The 24211-nt window shown below is 42.5% G+C and overlaps 1 protein-coding gene across 3 annotated transcripts in view; it reads left to right on the top strand.

Annotated features, from left to right (window-relative positions):
* The first annotated feature begins 563 nt into the window (after nucleotides 1-563).
* Nucleotides 564-24211, top strand: part of LOC110079107 (basic leucine zipper transcriptional factor ATF-like) — a 107713-nt gene continuing 84065 nt past the window's right edge. Inside the window, exons 1-3 of one of the 3 annotated variants that reach the window (XM_020793915.3) lie at nucleotides 564-1058; nucleotides 2936-3040; nucleotides 14649-15289. In XM_020793915.3, coding sequence (XP_020649574.1) covers nucleotides 993-1058; nucleotides 2936-3040; nucleotides 14649-14858 — 381 coding nt within the window. In that variant the 5' untranslated portion in view covers nucleotides 564-992 and the 3' untranslated portion in view covers nucleotides 14859-15289. Of the gene's footprint in view, nucleotides 1059-1135; nucleotides 1314-2935; nucleotides 3041-14648; nucleotides 15290-24211 lie in introns of those variants that run through there. The other 2 variants (XM_020793914.3, XM_078392921.1) reach the window with 2 other exon arrangements.

Below are 24211 nucleotides of genomic sequence, written 5' to 3' on the forward strand. Positions count from 1 at the left end.
AGTAAGAAATCTGCGTCCTAATTTAAACCTCTGGTGAGAAAGTAGAACTTCCCTAATAAATTGTAACTTTGTCGTTTTCTTGCTGTAATCTATTGTTGAAGTTTCCTTGTTCCACAACAACTCGTTTGAAGTTCATGACAAAGAGGCTAAAGGGTTCTAAATGCACAAATAATTGCTGGGTGGGAAGGGCCATTGATGTAACTGCCCGAAACGTTGAAGGTGGTTTTGTGTGTGTGTGTGTTTGCACTGTCCAGAGAACAATCGTGGCAAAGTGGGGTCTCTTTTGCTTGTGTTAGCTGAAAGTATGCAGATTTTTAATTTTCCTTTGCGCTGGAAACCCTTTGGGGCGCGAAAAATGACTCCTGACCGGTTTTTAATTGTTTTTATTACTACGGAATGTTGCCGTTTACTGTTTCAGAGTCTTTGCTACTTGTATAGTAAGGAACAATCCTAAACAAGGTTATTGTAATTGACTATTTTTTTAGTGTAATGGACTCTGGTGGCCAAATTGTTTTCTTTTCTCCGACTCTGTGAATCCCCCACCCTTATTATGTTTCCCAACCCCTTTTAGCGTTTGTTACGAAGCTGAAACCCCCTCCTGTCCCACGCTACTCGGTTTTTGTTTTGCTTTTTTTTTTGAAAAAAATATCTTCACCCTATTTTGATTTCCCCAAAGGTGGCTTTTTGGGTCTTCAGAGTTTCCGCCCACGTGACTTTCTGTCGAGTCCCGTCGCTTCCGAGAAACCGCACAGACTACTGAGCTCTAAAGAGAGAGCCGGAGAGGCGAGCGAGGAGCAGACACGAAGAGGAGAGCAGTGTAGACACACTCAGGGAGCGAAAGTGACGGATCAGCCAGAAAAGAAAAGGCAGCGAGATTCAGAGAGAGAGAGAGATACAGGAAGAACCAAAGGAGAACGAAGGCGGAAACGCTCTGCTCAAGGCGCTTGAAGCCGGCAAAGAGAGGGAGTCTAAAAGGCGGGGGGGGGGGAGCCATGCCCCATAGCTCTGACAGCAGCGATTCCTGCAGCTTCAGCCAGACATCTTCATCCAGCAAACAGGTACAGTTTGGACTGTTATATCTGAATTAGCTTGATGCTTTTCACTCTCTGTCCGCTCTCTTCAGAGCCTTGGCACTTGTGTGTAGCAGCACAATATACAGAAATTCAACAGGTGAAGCTTGCTGCAGCATCAACACTGGATTGAAACATTTTGCTGCCTGGGATGAAGCACAACAGCATCAGCCTCCATCCATGATGGTGCCTGGTACCAAAGACCACGGCATCTCAGGCAGAACATCTACCAAGCAACTGTTGGTAAAAATGTAATTAATGATGATTGTGGTAGTAATAAATGTGCCTTTCATGGCCCTTTGAATTGGCTGCCTGAAATGGATGCTTTGTTAGACTTAATGGTAGGGCAAGCGCTCTACAAGAGAAAGGTGAAAGGACAATGAATGCTTCCAATGTTCAAGTTCTGCCTCGTTATGCTGAAACTACAGAAGGCAAGGGAATGGCGACACTCAGAATAACAGGACAAATCCTTCCGTTTGTATTTGGAAAGAGAGAAAGCACAGAGTGAGAACTAGGGAGATGGGAGAGAAACCTTTCAGTGGGGACATCTAGGAAGTGGCTAAAGAATAAACCGGAGAATATCTAATTTATGAATAGAAAAACAAAAGAGCAACCTCAGTAAATGTCATTCATTGATGTGGCAGCAGAAGAACTGGTTATATTGTTCATGCAACAGGAAACTGCAAATCTGCTTGGCACAGCTCAAGCTGAGCCATTCTCCTTAGCATGCATTAAAACACCCAGGAGAGAAGCATCTTTTGAGAAGAGGAAAGGACACATGTTGTCTGAGCATATTTAAATGAGTCAAACATGACCTTGAAAGATATATGTTGCTTTAAAATGAAGATCAGCTATTTACTTTGTTAAGAGCAGGGCCTTAAACTTGAACAAAATGCAAAGAGTTAATAGGTTATGTGAGTGGGACAGACTAGTCATTACATGGTTAAAAGCAGTCAGCAGATCCTTTAAACTCCCATACAGGAGAAGAATCTCTACCAAATCTTCATCAAACAAGAAGAGTTGCTGTTAAAAAAAGTAAAATTTTTAAGCTTTCCTAATCTACTGTCTTCTACATGTATGGGGCTGCAACTCCAGTCATCCCTTAGTATTGGGCATGCTGTTTGAGAATGATGGGCACTGTAGTCTAACAGCCATTCTCAACAGGGGCCATATGGTCCCCTGGGCTACCCCCACCGGCACATTTGAAGAAGACCACAGACTGGAAACAATTCTTCACATACCACCTTATGAGGTTCATTATGTGACTTATACCACTGGTTCTTAACCTTGGGTTACTCAGGAGTTTTGGACTGCAACTCCCAGAAGCCTTCACCACCAACTGTGCTGGCTCGGGTTTCTGGGAGTTGCAGTTCAAAAACATCCGAGTAACAAAGGTTAAGAACCCCTGACTTATACAATCCTGATTCAGCCTATATTTCTTATTATGTTCATGGTCATGGCCAAAGAAAGGTTGTGAATGGCTGGTCTAAGACATCTGGATAATGCTGCATTGGGGAAGGACAGTTTATCTCAGTGATGCACAGACCTGTATATTTAAAAGCCCTGGCCATCAGATGTGCTGGCTTGGGATTCTGGGAGCTATAGTCTAACAGCATCTGGGAATCATTTGTTTACCTCAACCTCTTCGTGGATTTACAGTACTTCTCTTGTGATAGGGATCTGGACAAACTTAGAGAGGGAGAATGTATCGATCAGTCTGACACAAATTCTGTTGCAAGTGAAAGAGAGAATTTCTGAGATGAATTCCATTCATAAGATTTACTGCTTATACGAGTATACTATCCTTAGATGACACTGGGAAGGCGTCACATTCTTCTGGATGTGCATTTGTCTTTTCCTCTCAGGAATCTTCTGATGACATGAGGAAAGTACAAAGAAGGGAAAAGAATCGTATCGCAGCCCAGAAGAGCCGACAGAGACAAACACAGAAAGCAGATACTTTACACTTGGTAAGTGTTCTGTCAGCTCCCCACTGGGATTGCTATGGCAGAGGCCTAGGAAATTGTCCAAACAGAAGGTGTGGTGGCAAAAGGGCTCCTGAGCTGAAAGTAGAGCTCATGTAATAAAATCAACCACAATGTGAAAGCCCCCTTCGCATAATTCAGATTTCATTTTGCTTTTGCCTTAACAGGCTGCCTGTTGAGATCCCTGCAGGTAGAAACCTAAGGAGAATAATAGGAGCCTAGTTTGTTATATATGCACAAGGATTCTTTCCCCCATAGGGAAGCATTCAGGTGTGTGACCCACCTGCTCTACCCTGTTTGCAAACAGTACTGTAGATCCAAGAAACAGGTTTGCCTTAATTGTTGCGTGTGTGACTGTCAGGTAAAATGATTCAGTCCTGTTGTTGATGACATTCAGCAGAATCGGACCATCAGACTCAGCTGAACCTTGCAGAGCAAGTGCATACTACACCTCTCCTTGCCCCTCCCAAAATATATATTGGTTTGTGATTCATTGTGATTGATTTATGATTCAGCTGTACTGTACTAGTTCTTTTTTATTCATTCAGAAGTATTTGTACTAATCTCTAGGGAGAATTTGACAGGGAAATCAGTAGATTCAATCTACTTTAGAACAGTTATTTCTGTTGCGTCTTCAATGATACCACAAATGGTGTTGAAATATAATGTTATACATTAGTCACATGATTATTACAAATGCTTAACCAAAATGTAGGTCTTGCATACCCATGGTATGCTGTTCATGTAGTAGGGCGAGTGCGTATACTCTGTGCCTGTTGCACATGAAGTAATGCCTGCCCTAAACACTATATGACAGTAAGCAGCAGTCACACATACAGGATACAGGGATGTACATCTCATTCTGGGGGATCCTGGCAGTGGTATACCGTACTTCCCTGAAAATAAGACAGGGCCTTATATAAACTTTTGCTCCAAAAATTCATTAGGGCTTATTTTCAGGGGATGCTTTATTTTTTTTTTCATGTACAACAATCTACATTTATTCAAATACAGTCACGTCATTTTCTTCTGGTTGCTGCACAATGGTGGAGGTTGAGGTTTTGCTTAACTGGGGCTTATTTTTGGGGTAGAGCTTATATTACAAGCATCCTGAAAAATCATACTAGGGCTTATTTTCAGATTAGGTCTTATTTTTGGGGAAACCGGGTAGAACAGGAAGATTGAGCATATATGAACTGCTAGATCAGTGGTTTCCACACTTTTTGGCGTCAAGTCTCTTTTTTTATTTATGTGATACCCTCACACTTCCTCCCCTCCCCTTTACTATCCCCCATCTGCTTTTAACAAAATAAATCTAATTTAACATTAAAAAACTGAATAAATATTTTAATGAAAAATAAACACTAGGGCTAAATGTTAACAAAAATATAATTTACCTTGAGAAGTAGCAGGCAGAAAACAAATTTAATTTTCAGGAAGACAAAAAATGCAGTTGTGTACCACCACCCCACCCCTAGATTCGCCACTTTGAGGTAGCAATCCAAGTTGGGAATCAGTGCTCTAGATGTTTTTGAACCACAACTCTCATAATTCCTTATTGGCAATGTTGTCTAATGCACATGAGAGTTCCAGTCAAAGAATATCTGACCATGCCTTACCCAGCCCTGACATAGAAGCTGAATGATGTATCCCAGTTGCCATGAACAGCAAGTGAGGGATAAAACTGTTCAAGCTGTATTGCTTCACAGCTACAGGTGTGGAGATCACATTAGTGCATCTGCCTCCACAGAGGTGGAGGGAGCCCTCCTTCCATTCAAAACAAACAAGATATCATGAGATAAAAGTTAGTCTTCTCTCTGTAATGCTAGTCTCATGTGTCCTGGGATTTTTCTTGAGGTTGCATTCAATTACCACCTGCAGTTTGAAGCGATAGCATCCAAAAACAGATGTAGCCTCTGTTCATCTTTCATACCCTAGTTTATGACTTATGGAAATGAGGTTCTTGATTTGCCCTGGTGGGTGAAAGGCATAACCAGAAATATCCAACTCTGTCTATACTATTCGCGAAGGCTTTCACGGCCGGGATCTAATGGTTGTTGTGGGTTTTTCGGGCTCTTTGGCCGTGTTCTGAAGGTTGTTCTTAACGTTTCGCCAGTCTCTTAGTGTGTCTTGTTGTGGGTGTATTGTTGTGCTAAGGAGAAGAGATTATCTGTCACTGTGGTTGATGGGTGTTGTTACCTCGTCTTTTGTGTGTAGTGATCCCCTGTCCTTGTGGCTGGGTGGAGTTCGACACACTAATCACCCATCTACAGAAAAAGATAAAAGCCTATCTCACAGCCATAAATACTGCACTCCCAAGCCAACTACACCAGAGCACAGAGTGCTGTCCTCTGAAGATTCCGGCCACAGAGACTGGCGAAACGTTAGGAAGAACAACCTTCAGAACACGGCCAAAGAGCCCGAAAAACCCACAACAACCATCTGTCTATACTGCTCCAGTGTCTTCCAGCTCAGCCAAAGCCTGGTTGCTACAGCAGTCATGTATCTGTCTCTTTGCTTATTTCGTTGTGCAAAAGTCCAGGCTGGGAGAAGTCATCAGACCTTTTTGCCAACAGAAAACAGGCAATCATGAAACAAACCAAAGATTTCCTCAGTGCTATTCCATAGGCAGACCATTTCATAGGTCTGTGATCCAGTCCATAGCCCATATATTACTATAGGAAAGGCCACTCCACTGTGGCCATAGCCCTTTTGTCCAATGTACCTTTGTACCCTACAGGTGAGACCTGATTAACAGTCTGTTCCACTTTTAAAGGACCGCATGTTGAAAAGTGGCTGGATTTTAAAATATAATGTAGTGTTTGAGGCGTTTGTGACCCTGCTGAGAAAATGTAGCCAAATCCTCATGACAGGAGCTCTGGCTTCAAGAATTCCCACTCACTCACAACAGCCTTCCTTGCTCACAGGACATACAGGAGGAGGCAAGCTGGTTTTTTTTTTTTTTTTTTGGTAATGATCGTATGTTAGAGAGATACAGCCAGTTTGCCTCACTGAACCAGAACCAGAACTAGCACATTGCTCTTCCCCTCTTTTTTCTGCCAGTCTCCAGTGAGGAGATAATGTAGTTGCCCCTGGAAAGACATATATATCACTCATATATATTGTATGTGCCATTCTTATTGTTGGTAAAAGCAGGCTTAATTTTGAGTTGGAGCTCGTGAGAGACCAGTCTTGTGCTTCATCAGTAAGAAATGGTTTCTCATAGTTTTTAAGCATTTAAGGCTCCCCCCCCCCCTCTCCCCGCCAGCCTTCTCGTCTGGTGAATTTCCCCATTACGTTGCTGCTTTCCCCAGCTGTTGAAGTAAAACCAGCAAGTGAGACTTTCCTTCTAGGCCAATAACTGGTTTCCTGTGGCAGGTGGTTTTTCTAGTTCTAGATGGCAGTTATTGACCTCCCCCCCCCCCCCCGTTCCCCAAACTCTCCTCACGGCCTGAGCTCTCTCAGACCAGGATGTATGTGGTGGCTTGGGTTGATAAAATATACTTTGGTGCGAGGCAGTGAGAGCGTACCGTGGAGGATACGCAGCTATCATTTCTCATAAATCACTGGCTGGGGAGAGAATGCGGCCGAGGGTTGCAAATGTCATCTGCGCTCGGCTTTGAGGCTGGCTTCCCTCCTTGGGTTTGCCCAGAATACGAGCTGACAGGAAGAGCGTCAGTCAGTTTGGAAACTCTGCAAAGCTCTACGACAAAAGCTTGTGAACACACGTCCACAGACCCTCTCCCACTTGACGTATGTTAATATCACATCTCGGAGACACCAATCCCATGCAGTCGATTTAAATTAAAAATACAAGTGAGTTAATAGAACTCAGTGTTTCTGGATTGTGGCAAGAGGGAGAAACCATTGCTTAGGATGTAACTGGGGAAATAATACAGCCCTTTCTTTCCTCCCTCCCTTTTTTAACGTACTGGGAACAAGGTGAAGCAAAGAAGGTTCTAAATGAAAATTGTATCTTTAAGAGAGAAAATGGTAATACCTCTTGCTCCTTGTCTACTTTTTTTAGATCTCTGCTGGATACATGCACAAATAAAAACTAATTTCCACATTTTTAAAAAGCAAAAACGTAAAATGTGCTGCTTATCTACCACTTCACAGCACTTAAAGCACTCTCTGGGTGGTGTACAAGTTAATTATACAGGCTACACAATGCCTCTCCCCGCTCCGCCCCCCAGCAAGCTTGGTACTCATTTTACTGACCTTGGAAGGATAGACGGCTGCTACCTGGGATTGAACCCCGGGCCATGAGCACAGTTTTGGCTGCAGTACAGAAGTTTAACCACTCCACCATGAGGCTCTTTTAAAATATAAGTTTCACATGATATCCCCTGCCTGTTACAATGAACATTCAACCATAATGGAGCCTTTTTTCTATTCAACACCCTCTAGATATGTTGGAGTACAATTCCTTGTCAGCACAGATAATAGCAATGCTGTCTGGGGATGATAGGAATAATTATCTAACACCTCTGGAAGGGAACACCTTGAGAAAGACTAGCGTAACGTGAGTCAGGCCCACCCAACCATCCAGTGCTCAGTCATGGTAGGGTAGCAATTTCTGCATGCTGGCCAATGTGTGTGGGATGGGGGGGGAGGCAGCATCCTTAAAGGAATCGATCCCAGCAGCCAACCTCAAGAGATCATCTCTTGAGGAGAAAATGATTCCTGGATGCACTCTCCTGAGTCTTTCTTTTACTTGGCAGCTTTGGAAAAGAGAAGCTAACTGAGTTGCTTGATCCAGACCTTCCATTTCCCCTGCAGGGGGAAATGAAATCTAACCATAACTTAATCATATAATAATTAAATGTAACCTCACCATAATAACTGAAGGAAACTAAGTTGCTTCTAAGATATCCTCTTACACTTTGTCAAAAACACCCTAACATTTACATAAAATGTGCATATGCTGATATATACCATCAAAAATGCTAACAGTGATTCATATAGAAGTACAGTGTCTGTCTCACCCTAGTGGGGAAGGCTGTAACTGGGTGATGATGTATGCCCTTCAGGTGTAAACTCTGGATGGGCAACTTCAAGACCCCTGCATTTCTCTTTTTGGGTTTTTTTTAATCTTTAAATCAGGCTTGGAATAGACACCCTTCAGACAAGGGATGTTTTCTAACAGGGGACTGTCCTCTGACATATGACCACTTTAATAACTTGTACACTGCCTTATTAATTAATTCCAGGTCTAAAGTAGACTTGAGTATAAATTTACCTTTGTATTTAATATGCATTCTTTTAAAAAAATGCAAATTATATCCTTGGGGGTAGGGCTGATATTAATCTGGATCCAGCAGACAGGAGACAGAGAGTTTAATCCTTTCCTCAGGCGCCTCAGTCCTAAGGAAAAACACCTCCTCTGAAGCGGGTTCTGGCATTAAGAGTTAAACCCTGGCTGGGTGCCTCAAAACAGAAGAGAGGGAGTTACTGGTGAATAGTTCTTACCTTCCTTACTCATAGGACACACAAGAGGGTGGCAAGCTAGACCTCCAGTCTCTTCCATTTCACTGCAAGTATCAACTTACTTTTTGTAATCATCTTACGTGGGAGAGATACAACCAGTTTCTCTTACTGAACAAAACCCAGAATTAGCACACCATTCTCCATCTTACAGCAGGGGCTTTCTTTTTTAACCATTTCCAAGTGTATCTTGGATTTCCCCCCACCCCTACATGTTTGCTCTCCATTGAGTTTAGATTCTTCATCCAGGCACCGCACAGACTGTGTTACCAGAGATAATGGTAATGTAAGAAATGGGTTTATTAAACAGGGTTAAGGAAGATAGGCCTACAGCAGGGATTCTCCTTTCTTAGCAGAGAGAGGAAAGAGAGAACAGGGAGACTGGGTTGTATTTAAGGCTATATGAATGTAGCTATGCAGCACAAGCATAGCATTTTGATGTTACTGTAATTGTCTTGGTTCCATCCCATGGAAGCAAGAGATTTGCAGTTTGATGAGGTGCTTCAGATTCTCTGTCTAGTGCAGTGGTCTGGGAACAGGGGCAAATTACCCCAAATGGGGTAAAAATGAAAATCCTGGGGGTAATGAGCAAAGCCTACCTTGCAGGATTTTGAGCATAACCTTGCTAGTGTGTGAAATGAGTGCAATTGTACGGTAGTTGGAACATTCTTTGGCACTGCCCTTCTTTGGGATTGGGATGTAGACTGATCTTTTCCAGTCCTCTGGCCACTGCTGAGTTTTCCATTGATGATGATAAAAAAAATAGTGCACTGGTCTTTGATGTTGGGCTGTGGCACCAGGGTGGGTGACATGATCTTTAGCCTGGTTTGTTCCTTTTTGCAAACCACACACAGAATGATTAAGGTGGTAGGAAAAGCCCCCCCCCTGCCCATTGCTAGCACCACTCTGGCAGCCATTGATGATAATTAAATCTTCTGCAAGCTAGCAAAAATTTAATGCAACTTGCTAGGCACATTGGACACCTTACTACTCCCTATACCATCCCATGGCTGATGTGCAATGTGTTCCAGCAAAAACAGTGCACATCTTTAGTAAATTTGGTGCATCCTGCTAGTTCGGTACATAGCCTGGCAGCCATTGATACTTATGATATATTCTGCTAGTTCAGTACACAGCCTTTGTAGATTCAATAATATTTTGAATTCAAATAATGTATGATTTCCTTACTTTCAAATTAAGGGGGTAATGTCGGCGTATATAATTTTTTTTTTGGGGGGGGTAAAAGGTAAAAAAGTTCCCTGACCCCTGGTCTAGTGGATGCCTTTCCCTCACAGAATAAAAGTTCTCTAGCAGAAAATTCTAAAGATCGCCGCACACCACAAGTTCTAGGACTGTATAATGGAGACCTGCCAAAGTGCTACAAGTATCAAACTGTTACAACAGTGTGGCATGGATGCAAATGTCAGTTTATTCACTCCTTTGATTTAACACAACTATGCACCTGAAGCGTTCTGTTCATCTATGCCACTGGCTCCCAGACTGGGGAGCCTGCCCTCCTGGGGGCACATTAATAAACGTAACGGATGGCTGTGGCCATCCATCAAGCATTCCTCTCCATTTAACCAGTGTTAGGTCTTGAGAGAGGGAACAAACTTTTGTATCAGTAAAGATGATGATATGCTGTCCGATCATTTCTGACTGATGGCAACCTTTTTCAGAGTTTTGAGGTATAAACTTTGTAAAGCACTCAGAAATGGTTTATCATTCCCTTCTTCTGGGGAGTGCTTTAGGACTCTGCTGCTTTCCCAAGACTTTACAGATGCTTCTCTTGGGATTTACAGTGTGTCCATGCAAAATACAAATAGCCAGGCTGAAGAGGAGAGCCATAGCAGGAGCAGAGGAAGCCGGCGTATATGCCGTGGGAGGACAAGGAAGATCTGGCTGAGGCGGTTGTGTGCATACAGGTGTTGGGCAGCACCTCGAAGATTATAGACAGAGGCAGGCCTGTTTGCAAACTGCATGAGTAAACTACAAAAGAGGGCTGACTTAGGCTCCCATAATAATCTCATAACACCCACAGAGATTAAAGATAGCTTTGAAGATGTTTAATGAGATACTTACAAACTGAATTTGTTTTGTTTAAATTAAGTTAGATGATTGTAAAGGCGAGATGGGAAGGTGTCAGAGCTTTGCAGAAATCAGGAGGAGGCATAATGCCCTGATCTGCATGTACATATGTCACTCATGGGTGGTAGGTTCAAACAATCCCTGCATGCATCAGAGGTCATGCAAACACATGGGCTGTCTCTGTCCATGCAACCACCATGAACTGTAGCCACCAGTCCACCACTAACAGCTGCAGCAGAAATGCTTCTGTGTTGATCATGTACAGTGGACCCTCGACTTACAGATGGCTTGACTTACAGACTTTTTGAGTTACAGACTTCTCTGGCCACAAAATTTAGATTCGACTTGCAGCCGGAGAATCGACTTACAGACCAGAAAAAACCAAAATGGAACAAAAATAGAATAAAAACCGCTGGTTATGGGATTAATTGGTTTTCAATGCATTGTAGGTCAATGGAGATTCGACCTACAGACTTTTCGACTTGCAGCCACTGTTCCAATACGGATTAATTCTGTAAGTAGAGGGTCCACTGTATTTGAATGACAAAGTAAACATCTCACCAGCATCCCAGGGTAAATGTGGAGAGAGCTGCTTTAGAGAAGGGGGACCGGCTGACTAGGGTTACCATAATCCATTTCTCTACCTCTGTGCAGTCTAATTCGTACATTATGCAAATCAAGCACATTAATTGTTGCACTGTTTTTCTAAACGGTATGTTTCAGCCTTAGGATAATTTACACAGTAAGCACTGATCTGAGAGAGGCATAGAGTAGAATGATTGATATTAGGATAGCCGTAACCTGGAAACTGAGTTCAAATCCCAGATGAGTCACAAAGTTTCCATGCTGTCCTTAGCCCATTTTCTCAGACAAAACCTACTTTACGGTAAAATGGGGAGAGGAAAAAGCAGCTGGATAGACTGCTGGTGCATATGAATTTTTTAATGACATTTTGTCCAGGCACATGACTTTCTGGTGAGATTCTTATGAGATGGCTGCAGTTTTTGTCATCGGTTTTTATCAGATCATGAAAATACCATAGGAATCCCCCATGAATGACACACAGTCATCTGATTTGCAAGAAAACAGATAGGGGAAACGCACAGCAAGTTGCAGAAATTGGGAGAATATAGGGTGCTTTCCATCATAGATATAGATAAAATACTTTACTATAGCTAGAAAATATCCAAGCTTAATTTTCTTTGCTATATTTGACTTCTCTCTCTCTCTCTCTCTCTCTCTCTCTCTCTCTCTCTCTCTCACACACACACACACACACACACACACATATATAAAGACAATGTGCCAATCCAGTGTAGAAACCCTTACCCCATTAACTGTTGTTTTGTTTTGATATGAGACACATTGCAGAATCATAGCAGAGACTGAAATTTTACTTCTTGGATTATGCCATCCAGTGTATCTCAGCCAGAATAGTCACTAACCCTGCTGGCTGGTGGATTCTGGGTGTTGTAATTCAGATATCTGTTTCCTATTGGGTACATCAGTGTCCTTTTATCTACTGATGTATAAAATTTGTGCCATTTAGTAGGATATATATCTGGGGATATGGCTACAAGGGGGTGACCTGGTTTGTTTTGATATTTTTATACTGTGTCCCTGCTGGTTTGTATGGGTGAAATCCCTATAGCTATCTACAATTATTGTATTGCAGGAGTCACAGGGACAGATGCAAAAAGCTATGAAAAGAGCCATCTTTGTAGAGATCAACAATCACCAGGAGCCATTCCCTTTGTCCTCTTTTTATTTTTCCCCCTGACATAGCACTTATCTAATGCAGCATTATTTTGGCAAGCATGATTATATATATGTAAGGTAAAGGTAAAGGTTCCCCTTGATAATTTTTCTAGTCATGTCCGACTCTAGGGGGTGGTGCTAATCTCTGTTTCCACCCATAGAGCTAGCATTTGTCCAAAGACAATGTTCCGTGGTCATGTGGCCCAGCGCGGAACGCTGTCACCTTTCCACCGTGGTGGTATTATTTTATCTACTTGCATTTGCATGCTTTCAAACTGCTTATTTATAGATACTGTAGATAGATAGATAGATAGATTTGATTTGATTTGAATTGATTTGTAACCCGCTCATCTGGTCTATAAGTTGGCGGGAGCTGGGACTAGCAACGGGAACCTATTCGGTCATGTGGATTCGATCTTACGAGTGCAGGTCTTCTGACCTTGCAGCACAGAGGCTTCTGCCTATATAGATGTAACTTGTGTGTGTGTGTGTGTGTGTGTGTGTGTGTGTGTGTGTGTGTGTGTGTGTGTGTGTGTGTGTGTGTGTGTGTACACACACATATACCAGAAAACTGGTGTATACACCACAAAACAGAGAAAATTATTGCAATGAAATCAGAATAGAATAACCCATTCATTGGCTGAACAAAAGTGATGGTTTCCCAATGAAAAACATTGGGCTTCCTCATGCTTAGCTTTACATTGTATAATCTTCTGTTTTTACTTAGATTTAATCCATACCAAACCTGATGCAAACTACCATCTGAATAGCCCTTGTAATTTCCGCAGAGTAAGTAGTTCAAAAAGCCACACCATACTCTCAAGGGGAACACATGTAGAATTAGTTCTTCAAAGTGGACATTATCATTTCCAGCAAATAATCAGCAGAGCTTCCAAAAATGTAAAACAGCTCCCCTGCCCCCAATTTTTAGGCTCTCTTGTTTTCTTCTGGCCAGCACCTAGGAATGCCTGTGGAAGTTAATATGGAATTGATCTACCTGGAAGGCCATAGAATTGCAGGCACATAGAATCATAGAACTGTCATGCCTGGGAGTTATTGAGTCCAACCCCATCCCCCCACTCCCAGTCAAAGGTGAAAATCAGTGAGATGCTTTCTATCAGAACTTGGAAAAATTATCTTTTTTTGGACTATCTTGCCTTTCTTTTCAGTATCATGCATATGCTGCATTTTTCCTAGTGAAGGGACTGAAAACAGTTCCCTAATCGCCCAATAGCATTCTTTCTGTGCGCTGTTTGCAGGCAGCTCTGCAAGAACCAGGCATTCCCACAACTGGAATGTGTTCCCATAATCTTTGGTTTACATATCTCTGAGTTCCTGTTAAACTATGGATGGCTTTATTCATTGGCCAATCACACAGAAAGTTATTGGTTATTGGAAGAGAATTAGTCCAAACAGTGACTGCATATTTTCATTTACTATACCTTGCTTTTGTAAGGGCTAGAGGCACCCATTTTAAAATGAAAGGTTAGAATTTAGGCCAGCTGATAGACTAAATGGCCGCTAGAGGGCATGTCAAAAATCTGATCAGAACCCAGCCAGCTGTGTGAAATAGCATCCCCACTGCTGGCCCAGTAAGATCTATTCTGACACTGCAGAATGCGATGTATATCCCTGTATATGGAAAGCCCCCTTTTCACCTTGTCTGAACATACAAATGGCAGCGAAGCATCTCTTCCGTGGGCAGCAGGAGCACAGCAGTTTTGTGCAGCCGTGACAAAAGGTAGAGATAGCCCTTGCAGCCTCTCCCATGCATTCTTTCAGTGTGCAGGGAGGGGAACCTAGAAAGCTAATTATATTCATTGTACTGATTATACTGAATTAGGCCCTTGGCCCATCTAGCCAACTCTTCTTGACTCCAAGGACTGAGGCAAGAATTTTTCCAGCTTGAGTCCAGGGTGCTGATGAAAACTGAAGTTGGGACCTTCTGTCTGTGAAGCATATACTCTGCAAGTGATGCACAGCTTTTCCTTCTTGTGGGTTTTTGGAGCTCTCTGTTTGTTTGTGTGCATCCCGTTCCCACATTTCACTTTACGTGGTTAGCAAAACACAGTATTTGTATTTTCTGTTTTCAGCAGTGCTGAGAAAGCAAGGCTGAAACTCAAAACCCACAAATATTCTGTTAGACCTGTTTACATTTATGGATTCCTGACTCTTTTCCAACAGTAAAGCCATTCGTCTCAAACTGCTTGTTAATTTCTGTGTCTGTCTTCCCCGCCCCCCCTCTTTTTTTCTTTTAAAGGAGAGCGAAGACTTAGAGAGGCAGAATGCGGCTTTGCGCCGGGAGATCAAACAGTTGAGAGAGGAACTCGCAAACTTCTCCACGATGCTGAACTCCCATGAGACTCATTGCTCCGTTTTCCATGCGCAGCCGCCGGCACCCTCCGAAGTGCTGTACACCCCACTTTCCTTTCCTCAGACCCACATCAGCTCCCCATGTTTCCAGCACTGAGGTTGACAGTTAGGACTAGAAGAAAGCTTGCAGACTTCATAAGGCCTTGACCAAGGGCAAGGCCTCATGTGTTTCACAAATGTGGACAGCTTGAAGTCTCCCTGTGCCCTTGTGGAGGACTGGCAGTGTCCTGAGGAAGAAGCAAAAAAAAAGTGACCTGCGATTCGGCTGCTTTGCAGAAAGAGAGTCAGGCCAGCAGAGCTTGCAGAGGGTGAAGCCTGTGAAGGTCCAGATTGAGTGGAACCCAGGCAGCGATATGGTTTGCACTGGATATTTCACCAAAGAACTTTGTGTATTACAGAAATGTGTTTCTCTGTGAAATGTATGCTTGTGACTCTACAAATGATGAGCTTGGGTGAGGGAGGGAGGTGAGAGTGTGCCACTATTATTTTTTTTTAAAAAAAAAAATAAATATTTTAACATTTAGACCACTTTGTTTTCAAAATCTCATCTGACCTTCACTTGTGGATGATATACAATGAAGCACCAAAACAGAGACAGTGGGCAAGGTGAGCATTAGGAATAATTGGAAAACTGTGGGCCAAATGTATTGTTACCTTAAACATGTTGTGACCTTTGCTTAATTTCCTCCCTAATATCATGGCTGGATATCTTTTGTATTGAAGGTGGTGTGCAAAGCTGGAAATCTGGGTTACAGCTCCTCAGATCTGTTGGCCCACATCCCAACTCCTAGTGTCATGATTGAAAAGAGTTCCAAACTCTGTGTGTGTGTGTGTCCCATATCATAATCAGGATTATAGTGCTATATTAGTGAAGGGCTGTCAATTCAGTTTCAACTTATGGAGACCCACCCAGAATTTTTTAGGCAGAAAATACTCGGAAGTGATTTACCAGTCCCTCCTTCTGGTGGTGCTCTAGGGCCCGCGTAGCTCATCCAAGCTAAGGCTCCACAGGTGTCACTGCATGTAACCCTATCAGACACATGTGCTCGTGGTGATCCCTGCTGAACCCTCTCCTGAGAGGGGCAACAGGAATTCAGACTCACCACCTCTGGTTCTCCTGACAGGTGCTTTAACCCACTAAGCTCTACCAGCTCATAGTAGTCGGAGGAGAGCAAAATAATTTAAACTATTGTTCCTGTTTATAAATTTCATTTCAATTCCCCATCTCCCACTGCACAGCTACTCTTTTTCCTTCCCAGTTGGACACAAAAGCTGAACTCAGAAAGTTATAAGGCAATACACAGAGATTGTAAGCTGCGTAGCACATTGATTGACTAGAACGGTGCCTTTGACCCTTTGTGTCTAAGATAAAATGATAATATGAATTACATTAAGCAGGCACAATGATTTATTCTGTCTTTTTAATAAACTAGGAAAAACTAGCCACACAAAAGTATGGCTGCATACCTTGTTGTCTTTAGAATTGCTACATTATCAGAGGTTGACCTACTGTACTTCATTACCCCAGTTGAAAAGGCTGCATACCAGAACTGGATTCATTGCCCACTATTGTACCCAATGACACCATTAGTGCATAACACTTCTCACTAGTTGTGGCATGATTTCCCAGTGTAACAATGGTATCCAATAAAATGCTTGTTATGCAACTCATTGCATAACAGCTTGAATTGACGTTTGTGCAAGGATGCAGTCCAGCTCAGCTAGGAGTGATTTTTATTCTGTTAGGGGTATATTGGGTTTGGGCCTCCGTGTCTTCAACTGTGGAACAGATGACCAGTCCCAGGGAGGAAAGCTTTGCATGAAAGCAGCTCCAAAAAGAATATTTTAGTTCAACGTAAGTTCATCATTTCACAAATATGTGTCGGCGTCTCTGTCAGGGAGAGAAACAGCAGCTACTATATCCTTGATATGTCCTTTTGTATTTTAAGTACTTGACCCATTTCATGTTTTGCTGGTTCCCCTTTAGCAATTCTCCAGGGGAGCTGAGACTGTGGTGATGCTATCTTAGAGAAAAACATCTACATTATTTTCTTCTAAAAAGGGTGCTGTGAGACACATTGTTAAACAGAGAACATACTGTCCTCATGCTGGGAAATAAACACCACTGTAACACAAACATCTGTTGCCACCAGCGGTTTGTCTCTAGTGATGTTCTTCACTTGCACAGCAGATAGCCAGAAGCAAGGGGACAACTGAGGATGGAAAACCCCATGAAATATCCCTCAGCTAGTTTGTCATATTTATATAGAGTAGGTGGGAGGAACTACACAGTACTGAAGCGAAGATTGCTAGCAAAATTTTTGCTTTAATTTGAGGGCAAGAACTACTGTTTGTGAGGATCCTAATTGTGACTGGGTTTCCTTTCCTCAGCGAGGTTATCCCCCAATTCAAAACTCACAACCAGAGACAGTTCTGATTTAAAAGCTTTTAATTCAACATAACAGGTAACTTGTCAACAACCATTTCAAATCATTCAACATAAATTTCAGGAGTTTGAGTTTGAACTAAAGCATTTCTTTGAATAGTCCAAAACGTTGTCTCTAAGGCCGGGGAACTTCCCCAGACTTCCCCTCTTCTGAGATTAGATGAGGGTGCTGACGCAGAGCTGAATACAGGTTCCCACAACATGGGGGTCTCGTCCAATTCCCTCCAACCTTTCTCCCTCTGTTCCTCATGGAACTTCCTGTCTTTCCATGAGGCATCGGGCTTTTCATCCCCTTCTCTGGGGCCAGAGGCCATTCTTTCCCCGTGTCTTTCCTGGTCCCAAACCTTTGTTCTCCTTTTCCAAACATCTGCATTCCTTTCTCTTCCTCCCTCCACAGAAGGAAGGTTTACAGCATGTTGTGTCTGGTCTCATCTTTGTCTCACTGTGTCCTCCTTAAGTAGCTTCAACTATTTATTTATTTTTATTTTGTACTTATTTTATTTATATCCCGCCTATCTGGTCTTGCGACCACTCTAGGCAGCTTCCAATACAATATAAAACAGCAAATAAAATAGCACAAAAATTATTATATAAATAACTTAAATAACTTCCATAACAATTTACAAGACAGGAAAAATAAAGTAGACAAACAAACAAAACTGTACCAACTCTCCAGTTCAAGGGTCTCCCTTGGTGACCCAATGCCAGCCCTTAGGTCTGGTTGAGGCACTTTCTCCTCTTCTACGAAGCATATCTCTTCTTCCCTCTGGATATCCTTCACTTTACCCTCTTCAGGTGGAGGGTCTTTGATCTCTCCTTTTTCTTCTTCAACAGGTTGGTCGGGTGCTCCCTCTTGACTTTCTTCAGCCTGACAGTCTTCTGCGCTTTCCTCCCTCACACCTCCCACTTCCTCCTTCTCTTTTTCTCCTTTTATTCCCGCTTCCATTTCAGGCTCCTTCTCCTTCGGTCACTGTTCATTTCCCAGGCTTCCTGTCTCTCCTGGGCTGTTGGGTCTAGGGGGTGACTCTGAGCTTGTTACCTTCATGCCAGTCTCTTTTGGGCAGGAAGAGGTTTCACAAGCTTCTGTGTTTAGGAGAAGAGGGGATGGCATGTGAGAAGGGGCATTCACTTCCCTGTCTTCTCTCTCACAGAATGCCCCTCCAAGTGGGCTGGGTTAAGAGAAATAATAAACATTAATCTCCTTTTTCTATATTCTATAAAGGCATAGAGTTGGAGAGACAGATACCAACAGGTCAAATGAGAGTTAGTGTGTTTATTTGATAGAGCCATTGCAAGGATGCATAGTCTGTTATAAGGGTAAATGGTGCCTTTAGTAAACAATATCTTAACAATACTGTATCTTAGTGGCCCATTTGGCAGAGAGGTGTTCGCTCTCTATAGCAGCATACGTCTATTTTTGAGAGGAGAGTTTTGGGCTGAGATAGAGGATGAAATGTTCCTCCCCTTCTTTCTGTTGGGCTCTAATCCATCAATCCAGGGTGCCTGTTTGTAAAATGAAGGACTGAGGGAAGTCAGGAGTGTTGAACTAATGCATCCATTATAGTGTGATGCTTTCTCAGTCTACGGACTGTGCTTGAAGATAATGAAAGATGAAGGAGAATCATGGTCGAAGGTCAAGTAGGGAGCTGACTTAGCATGTTCTACCATTTTCCTAATAGGATCAGATAAGAACTGGATGAGACTTTGAGACAGAAAGAGGATTCTGTTGCTATCCTTAGTATTTTCAGAATTCAAGGGTTGTCAGTAGCTACAATAATGCTTTCAGTGCCCTGAAAGACAAGTGATTCAAGTAGGCCACAGGTGTAGAGGAAGTAGTGCGCCTGCCTTAAGTGGCATGATACATACATCCACCCTGGAGCCACCAAGAATCAGCAGCAGAGGCGGTAGTGTGGAGGCCTGATGCAAGACATTTCATTCCCTAAGTAAACATCTGATGATTTTCAAATAGATTTTAGCAATACATGGCACACCTACTTCACCCAAGTCACATAAACAGAACCCCAGTCATCACACCACGCGCACAGCGAGAGTACTTGGGAAATCCAGAATCTTATCCCCACCAGGCCATTAAAAAGAAGCATGTTAGGCTTTGTTGTACACACTGACATCTATTGGCACTACAGAGAACTGCAGCAGAAAGTGGTTGTGCTTAACCATACAATGGAATTTAGCACGGGAAGGGATCCCAAGGGTCATTGACTCCAAATCCTTTACAATGTAGGAAATCCACAGTTGAAGAGTCTCTGACAGATGGTCTTCCTGTATCTGTTTAAAAATCTCCAGTGAAGAAGAGTCCCACATTTTTCAAAACAGTCAGTTCCATAGTCAAACAACTCTTACTGTCAGAAGTAATTCCTATTATTTAATCATAATCCCTGTTCTTGTCATTTGAATCCATCATGTCAGGACCTACTTTTGTTGTTGTTATGTGCCATCAAGTCACCTCCAGCCATGGTGACTGTATGAGTGAGCAAACTCCAAAGGGTCATGTCTTCACACTGCACTGCTCATCTCTTGTAAACTCAAGTCTGTGGTTCCTTTAGGGAGTCAGTCCATTTCATATTTGGTCTTCCTCTTTTCGCACTGTCTTCCAACTTTCCCAGCGTTATCATCTTTTCCAGAGAATCTTGCCTTCTCATGATGTGACCAAAGTAGGACAGCCTTAGCTTCAGTATTTTCATCTCCAAAGATAGTTTAGGCTTCATTTAATCTAGGACTCACTTGTTTGTCTTTCTAGTAGTCAAGGGTATCTGCAAAGTTCTCCCGCAGCACCACGTTTCAAATGAATCAATCTTTTTTTCTGTCAGATTTCTTTACTGTCCATTTTTCATACCCATATATTACATAGTGATCGGTAATACAAGAGTGTGGATATTATTGTTCTTGGTCTCCAATGACACATCCTTACACGTGATATTTTCTAATTCCTTCATTACTGTCCTTCCTAATGTCAGTCTTCTTCTGATTTCTTGGATGCAGTCTCAATTTGATGGTTGGACCAAGGTATACAAAATCTCTAACTATTTCAGTTTCTTCATTGTCAACGCTAAAGTTGTGTAGTTCTTCTGTAGTCATGATTTTTGTCTTAACATTCAACTACAGTCCTACTTTTGTTTCTGATCATGGGGTTTTCTTGGCAAAGATACTGGAGTGGAATTGCCGGTTCCTACTCCAGGTGGATTGCGTTTAGTCGGAACTCTCCACTATGACCTGTCCGTCTTGGGTGGCCCTGCATGGCATAGCCCATAGCTTCTCTGAGTTGCTCAAGCCCCTTCGCCACGACAAGGCAGCAATCCATGAAGGGGACTGAAGCAACCAACATGAATCTGACCCAACTCTGGGAGGCAGTGGAAGATAGGAGGGTCTGGCATGCTCTGGTCCATGGGGTCACGAAGAGTCGGACACGACTAAACGACTAAACGAACGAACAGTCCTACTTTGCCACTTTCTTCTTTCACTTTCCATACTAGTCATTTCAAATCATTGCTGCTTTGTGCCAGTAAGATATATGATCTACATATGATGTTTGTTCTTCCAAATTTCACACCTCCTTCATCTGAATCTGGTCTAATAAAATAAAATAACATGCACCATTGTCTAACATCTTTACCCATATGAAACCATTCTGTCTCTCCATACTCCATCCTAACAGTAGCTTCTGGTCTACAATACATCAGGACAATCAAGTGCTGTTGAATATCCATTGCTTTCAGAACAACCCATAGCTTCTCATGATTCACACAACAGTCAAAGGTGTTGCTGTAGTGTATGGAACATAGAATGATCATCTGAAATTCTTTGGTGTACTCCAGTAGACAGCAGATATCTGCAACATGATCCCAAATGCCTTTTCCTTTTCAAAAGATATTTCTTGTGCTCCATATAAGGTGAAAGCTCGTGTTGCAGTGTACTCTAGACTGCAAAAAACACGTTTGGACATCTTCTAGCCCTTTAAGATATTTACATTAAATGGTGAATCTACATTAAATGGTGAATACCCTTCACGGATTGATGCCTTGTTGCGGTGAAGGGGCTTGAGTAATTCAGAGAAGCTATGGGGTATGCTGAGCAGAGACATCCAAGACGGACAGGTCATAGTGGAGAATTCTGACTAAACGCGATCCACCTGGAGAAGGAACTGGCAAGCCACTCCAGTATCTTTGCCAAGAATACCCCATGAACAGAAACAAAAGGCTAAAAGATATTTATTTATTTATTTATTTATTTATTTATTTATTTATTTATTTATTTATTTATTTATTTATTTATTTATTTATTTAATTGTCATTGTAAGTATATACACAGTATACCCATACAATGAAATTCACAGACACCCAGAGACCAGACACATGCACACACATAAAATTCCCCAAACACTCCCCACCCACTAAAAGTCCCCACTAAAAATACAAACATCTACACTGCAGGCCAAGTAACACAGTCCAACTAACTATTCACTACTGGTGGTCTTTAAGCTCATTATTAATTGCAATTATAGCTCTGGGATAAAAACTATTCAGAAAATGTGTGGTCCGAGTCTTAATTGTTCTATATCTTCTGCCAGACGGTAACAGTTCAAAAAAGTTATAAGCAGGATGGGAAGAGTCTCTCAGGATGCTGTGTGACTTCCTCACACAGCGGGATGTGAAGATGTCATCCAGGGTTGGTAACTGGAGCCCAATGATATTCTGGGCAATTTTAACGGTTCTCTGTAGAGCTTTTTTGTCTGCTACAGAGCTACTCCCAAACCATGCCAGAATGCCATAGGTTAGGAACACTCTCAATGGTGCTACAATAGTATGACAGAAGTAAATGCTGAGATAAATTTAACTTGCCGAGCATTCTCAGGAAATACAGCCTCTTCTGTGCCTTCTTCACTAGCATGTTGGCATTTATATTCCATGAGAGGTCCTCTGAGATGTAAGTGCCCAGAAATTTAAAACTACCAGTCCCTGATGCTGGTAGATGAGCCCCTCAGGTTGGAAGGCATCCAACGTGCTACTGAGTAAGAGCGGAGGACAAATATAAGTAGCTCCAGAGCTAATGAAGTGGTTGGGACAAAGCCGAAAGGATGCTCAGCTGAGGATGCGCCTGGAAGTGAAAGGAAAGTCCAATGCTGCAAAGAAAAATACTGCATAGGAACCTGGAATGTAAGATCTATGAACCTTGGGAAGCTGGATATGGTAAAACAGGAGATGGCAAGAACAAACATTGATATCCTGGGTGTCAGTGAACTAAAATGGATGGGAATGGACGAATTCAATTCAGATGATTAACGCATCTACTATTGTGGGCAAGAATCCTGTAGAAGAAATGGAGTAGCCCTGATAGTCAATAAAAGAGTGGGAAAAGCTGTACTGGGATACAATCTCAAAAATGATAGAATGATTTTAATACGAATCCAAAGCAGACCTTTCAACATCACAGTAATCCAAGTTTATGCACCAACCACTGATGCTGAAGAGGCTGAAATTGACCAATTCTACGAAGACTTACAGCATCTTCTAGAACTGACACCAAAGAAAGATATTCTTCTCATTATCAGGGACTGGAATGCTAAAGTAGGGAGTCAAGAGATAAAAGGAACAACAGGTACTGTAAGTTTGTCCATGGAGTTCAAAGCAAAGCAGGGCAAAGGCTAATAGAGTTTTGTCAAGAGAACAAGCTGTTCATCACAAGCACTCTTTTCCAACAATACAAGAGGCGACTCTACACATGGAAATCACCAGATGGGCAATACTGAAATCAGATTGATTATATTCTCCACAGCCAAAGATGGAGAAGCTCTATACAGTCAGCAAAAAGAAATAGAGGGAAAGAATAGAAAGGGAAAAACCAGAGATCTGTTCAAGAAAATTGGAGATATTAAAGGAACATTTTGTGCAAAGATGGACAGGATAAAGGACAAAAAATTGTAGCAATCTTACAGTAGCAGAAGACATCAAGGAGAGGTGGGACAGGAAGCAACAACTGGATATGGTACAACTGTTTGGTTCAAAATTGGGAAAGGAGTATGACAAGGCTGTATATTGTCTCCCTGCTTATTTAACTTATATGCAGAATACATCAGGCTGGACTGGAGGAATCCCAAACTGGAATTAAGATTGCTGGTAGAAATATCAACAACCTCAGATATACAAATGATACCCCTCGGATAGCATAAAGTGAGGAGTTAAAGAACCTCTTAATCAGGGTGAAAGTGGAGAGTGCCAAAAATGGTCTGAAGCTCAAAACTAAGATCATGGCCACTGGTCCCATCACCTCCTGGGAAATAGAAGGGGAAGATATGGAGGCAGTGACAGATTTTACTTTCTTGGACTCCATGATCACTGCAGATGGTGACAGCCGCCACAAAATTAAAAGACGCCTGCTTCTTGGGTGGAAAGCGATGAGAAACCTCAACAGCATCTGAAAAAGCAGAGACATCACCTTGCCGACAAAGGTCCGCAAAATCAAAGCTATGATTTTTCGAATAGTGATGTATGGAAGTGAGAGCTGGACCATAAAGAAGGCTGACCGCCGAAGAATTGATGCTGTGGTGCTGGAGGAGACTCTTGAGAGTTCCCAGGACTGCAAGGAGAACAAGCCTATCCATTTTGAAGGAAATCAACCCTGAGTTCTCACTGGAAGGACAGATCCTGAAGCTGAGGCTCCAATACTTTGGCCATCTTATGAGAAGAGAAGACTCCCTGGAAAAGACCCTGATGTTGGGAAAGATTGAAGGCAAGAGGAGAAGGGGACGACAGAGGACAAGATGGCTGGACAGTGTCACTGAAGCTACCAACATGAATTTGACCAAACTCTGGGAGGCAGTGGAAGACAGGGGGCCTGGCTTGCTCTGGTCCACGGGGTCAGGAAGAGTCGGACACGACTTAACGACAAAACAACAACAAAATGGTGAATAAGGAATCAAAAGATGTTTGATTTTTGAGACAATTCTTGTTCTCCCACCTAGTTTCAGGTTGAGGGGGGACTCTGCCTCA

This window comes from Pogona vitticeps, chromosome 1 (assembly GCF_051106095.1).
Source record: "Pogona vitticeps strain Pit_001003342236 chromosome 1, PviZW2.1, whole genome shotgun sequence".
Taxonomy (NCBI): Eukaryota; Metazoa; Chordata; class Lepidosauria; order Squamata; family Agamidae; genus Pogona; species Pogona vitticeps.